The sequence below is a fragment of the Babylonia areolata genome, chromosome 11 (genome assembly GCF_041734735.1).
Source record: "Babylonia areolata isolate BAREFJ2019XMU chromosome 11, ASM4173473v1, whole genome shotgun sequence".
Classification (NCBI taxonomy): Eukaryota; Metazoa; Mollusca; class Gastropoda; order Neogastropoda; family Buccinidae; genus Babylonia; species Babylonia areolata.
The window spans coordinates 29,235,879-29,240,878 of NC_134886.1; the positions used below are offsets into that span (position 1 = coordinate 29,235,879).

The 5,000-nt window shown below is 47.0% G+C and overlaps 1 protein-coding gene across 1 annotated transcript in view; it reads right to left on the reverse strand.

Moving 5' to 3' along the window:
- The window catches only part of LOC143287202 (uncharacterized), a 64,589-nt gene that overhangs the window by 46,009 nt on the left and 13,580 nt on the right, over nt 1-5,000 (reverse strand). The window contains 1 exon segment of the mRNA XM_076595147.1: nt 1,436-3,848. Coding sequence (XP_076451262.1) covers nt 1,436-2,686 — 1,251 coding nt within the window. The 5' untranslated portion in view covers nt 2,687-3,848.

Consider the following 5,000-nt stretch of genomic DNA (forward strand, 5'->3'; position numbering starts at 1 on the left):
AAAAACCGAGAGAAAATGGCAAATACCAGCGCGCCTTACTTGACTAAAGGATGTGGCGTGTAATGTGATTTAGTGCAAACGGACAGAGGGATAATGCGAATTTTCCATAGTCGGGGCAAATAAAAACAGCATGCGCAAAAACCTTCGTACAACATTATGACTGACCTGGATGTTTCTATGTTTTATTGTAAACAGCTGCTGCAGAACCGATACTTTCTGGATGAACCTACTTTGTATAGATGTGAAATTCAGTTTATTGTGTAGCTGTACTCAGCTCGGGTATCTGGTATTTATACCAATTCACACTCTCCACTCTTGTGCAACTGAGAAGGAAAAGAAAGGAAAAGAAAACAAATAAGACTTTTTTCTTGTCACACACACACACACAAATATATATATATATATATATATATATATATATATATATATATATATATATATATATATATATAATCAAGCTCTGTGCACTGGTAATCCTATATAATCAGTTTGCTATAAGCAGATAGCAACAGGCTTGGATTGTGGAGAAATTCATCGGATTATATAATCAATTGGAATGTGGTGCAGTAGTGGGTATATTCTGTGTTACTGTGTGTGTCAATACATTTAATAGCATCACTGAGCGGCTAAACTGAGCAGCGTGGTAATTTAAAGCATCTGTCTCACTTTTTCCTTTGAAATCACCATTAATCTGATCAATCACTAAATAAAGAGTTCATTTCTTATAAATTCATACGCCCTTCATTCTCAACTGAAGACAATCCAATTTCACAATACTCTGGATCATTATTCTGCTCAAATGAAAGCGCTCGCATACATACAATGCCTAACCCGCGATCTTTTGTAAACAGAAAGAGAGAACGCGCGCGCAGACACACACACACACACACACACACACACACATGCAAACAAACAAAAAACAACAACTAATGCACTCGCTCACTCACTCTCATACACACACACACGCGCACACACACACACACACACACACACACACACACACACACACACACACACACACACACACGGTGACAAGAGAGAGAGAGAGGTACACACAGACAGACAGAAAGAGACAGAGAGATAGACACACAGACACAGATACACACATACACACACACACAGATAGAGACAAACATACAAGACAGAGACAGACACAGATGTTCAGCGGAACAACACACACACACACACACACACACACACACACACACAAGATAGAGACAAAGGTGTTTCGCGGAACACCCACCCACCCAGACACACACACACACACACACACACACACACACACACACACAGAAGCAAGACAGAGACAGACACAGGTGTTCAGCGGAACACACACACACACACACACACACACACACACAGAGACCAGACAAATATAGACACCCACCCAGACACACACACCCACCAAGACACACACACCCACACACAGACTCACCACGAAGGGCAGGTGATTGAGCAGGGCGGCCAGCAGCGTGAAGCAGAACACCACCCGACACAGCTCCGCCGACAGGTTCAGCTCGTTGTACCGGGCGTGCACGGTGGGCGGGGTGCTCTTGGCCACCCCGGACTTCACCGACGGCCTCACTACTACAGTGGCCGCAGATCTGGCCCGCCGGCCAACGCCGCCTCCTCCGGCTTGGCCAGACCGCGAACCTCCATTGCCGTACATGTGCCTCCCATCAGCTGGGGCAGTCTCGGTCGTCGTGATCGTATCCCCCGGCGAGGAACCCCGCGAGGCTGCAGCAACAACGTCCTGTGCGGGTGACGCCCCCGGCGAATCGCTGTGTCCACCACCAGGGACAGAGCCATTGCTGTGAACCAGCGTCAGTCCGCCGTTGTTCTGGTGACGGCTGTCTGTGGTGTCCTCTGTCTGGTTCTCCTCAATCCTGTCCGCGCTCTCTTCTCGGTTCTCGCTGTGCTTCCTGTCGTTCACGTGTGAGCGTTGTGTCGCCGCCGCGTTCTTGTTGACGGCGGAGTTGAGCAGTGTGGACGAAGGGAGGTAGAAGCGGCCGGCCTTGTACTTGGTGACGGCCGTCTTCTTCATGTAGTGGAACACGGTGAGCGTGTCTGAGGACGCCACCAGACTGAGGACCATGACGGTCAGGGTGACCAGGATGAAGAACAGCACGAACGACATCCCCAACCCTTCAGGCAGAAAGTGGCACTCGCCTCTCACCACCGTGACGAGGTGCGGGGTGGAGTTCCCCGCTCCGCCCACCAGCTCCCGGGAAGTCACCTCCTGGTAGTACGAGTAGAAGGCGTAGCCGGCCACGGGCACAATCCCTGTCACCACGGCCGCCACCCAGGCGATGACGACGAGGATCTTGACGACGGTGGTGGAACTGTACACCTCCTGGCCCGAGGTGAAGCGGAGGATGCACATCCAGTGCATGTTGACGATGAGCGTGACCAGCAGGTCCGACATGCGCACGCAGAGCACGAGCCCCACGTAGAAGGAGCAGAGCTGGGGCCAGCGCCAGTCGTCGTCCAGGAAGGCCAGCACGGCCGGCACGGGCACCGCCACCACCGCCTCCATCACCATGGTCACGAACAGCGAGAGGAAGGCCACGTCTGTGCCATGGAACTGGCCCTGGTAGTGACACACCACCACGACGGCGATGATGTTGGTGAGGAGGGCTAGAGGTGACAACACCAGCCAGGCTATGGGGACCCCTAACTGCGTCATGGTCACGTCACTTCCGCTCGGTCAGCCATGGAGACGGGGTCCGGGAAAGTACGGTGTGAGGGCAAGCCTTCGTGTTTCGCTTTGTCTGCACCAGTAGAGATCTTCCGGCGCAAGTCAACACCTGCTCCAGAACAGTCCGGAATTGGGAAGAGCGAAAATCTATCAATCATGTGTCATCCTTGATTCAGAAAGAAAGAAAAGAACAAACGAAATCTGCTAGTAAAATAGTATCGACTTCTCCATCTCGCCTATCGCCTGAACGCACTATTTACCGAGTGCTTTCTATATTTCTGGCAATCTTTGGTTGAGCTGCATGCAGTATTCATGTGTTTTTTCCCACAGCGCGCAAAACCATGAGGATTATACTCAGTAGCAGAACAAAATCGTTTAATATTTCAATACGTTGCAGCTTCCTCGTTTCCCGTGCACGGATATGTCACGCTTCAGTTGAGTTCACTGACGTGTTAAAAAATCTAACGATAAATCAATGACCCATATAACAAGACAATGGGCGCATACCGCAAGGTCTGTGACTCCATTTTGAGGGGCAACTTTGTTTCAAACTGTTCATGCAAAACTGTGCATGCGTAAGTGTGTGTTTCAGTCTCAAGCTTGCATGACAGAAGCCTCTCCTTTTCCCTACTACAGATCTTCGAGTGCGAATGCTCTTGACAGCTGAACCACACAAAAAGTTGCCCTCAATGTTTCCCACAGCGTAGCAACGTGTGTATTATGATGGTGGATTCACAAACAAATCAAACCTAGTCCACACACAAGATCAGTGATCAGTGTGTGTGTGTGTGTGTGTGTGTGTGTGTGTGTGTGTGTGCGTGTGAGTGTCTGTGCGCGAGCGCGCGCGCAGTCTAGGATTGCATTCAAGCGTGCATCCCAGCGACATGTAAGAAATACATCCATTTCCCCCCATCCCCGTCCCCTTTCTTGTCAGCAGCGCCGACGCATTCTCCGCCCGCTGGGCGCAAAATGAAACATTTTCCTTCTTCCGCCGGTCTGTCGCCGTGACACCGTCAGTCGATACAACTGTTGTTGATCTCTTTCGTTGCCATGGCTGCCACTGCTGTTTGGACCGTAACCAGGAAAGAGGATGATGCCGTTAACTGGCACTTGTTCGTCTGTTGGGGGCTGTCGGTTTGCTGGTAGGGGTCTAAGGAAAAGAAAAAGCAAAGAAAGTGTTTGAATTAGCTTTATGTTTTCTCTCGTGTTGAGGGACACACACACACACACACACACACACACACACACACTCGACACAAGAGTCCAATTACTTACAAATTATTTACAAAGCTGAAGAGCACACTCTGCATGAAAGCACATTTCTGCATGTTCATACCTGCTACCTGCACACACGGTGCACGTGAACAAGGTAGGTCAAGAGTAGATAACCTAGATATTAATCCACGAAAAATCGCAGAAGCGCATGAACACAAGTTGTTTTTCGCTGGTGTAAAACATCACAACAAAATTTAGCAAATCGCAAAATATATATATATTTAAATGGTAACTATTTACATGAATTTCGCAAAATGCTGTGTACACCATACGATAACAATGTCACATACAGACAGACAGACAAGCACACTCAATTTTGGCAGACATAAAGTAGTTACAATAGTATCATCCAAAAGAGATACAAAAACAATTTTCGCGTCTCGACATTAATACTATACAGTTGGTAAAATCATCGTCATGAATATGGTAAATTTCAGGAATAACTGTTTCATTGAAATACAAAACGGAATTTGAATTTGGCGAGTATGTTAATAATAATTTGGTTCAGTGGCTGTGTCAGGCACCCGTGAAATTAATCACAAATCATTATATATCAGGACACGTATCACATTTCGCTCTTTTTTTTTAGTTATACCAGGATTCTTTGGGTAACTTATGGCTTAGGATTCTTAACTTTATCATCGTACTGGAAACATATCATGGGGAAAGTGACATATATTTGAATTTACAATTTCTGTGGAGGAAGAATGAATTTTGTTTAATGTCCCGTCACACATATCAATGATTGAAGACATTTTGTTAGAGTATAATATATGCTCCTGAGTATTATCGTTTAGAAGAGGAGGGGGGATGAATGGTGAGTTGGAGGAAACCGGGTATATGGGGTGAAATTTGAAACAAATATCTAAATACAATCACAGAAAATTACTTTATGGACTTCGTAAAAGAGAAGTCGCTAACCTAACAAGCGAAATAACTGATTATGAATGCAACAAGTCAAAAATATCAAAAGTTCTCAGTCACTTGTGATGACACATTTTCGTGCAGGTAAGGGTTCATCAAATCA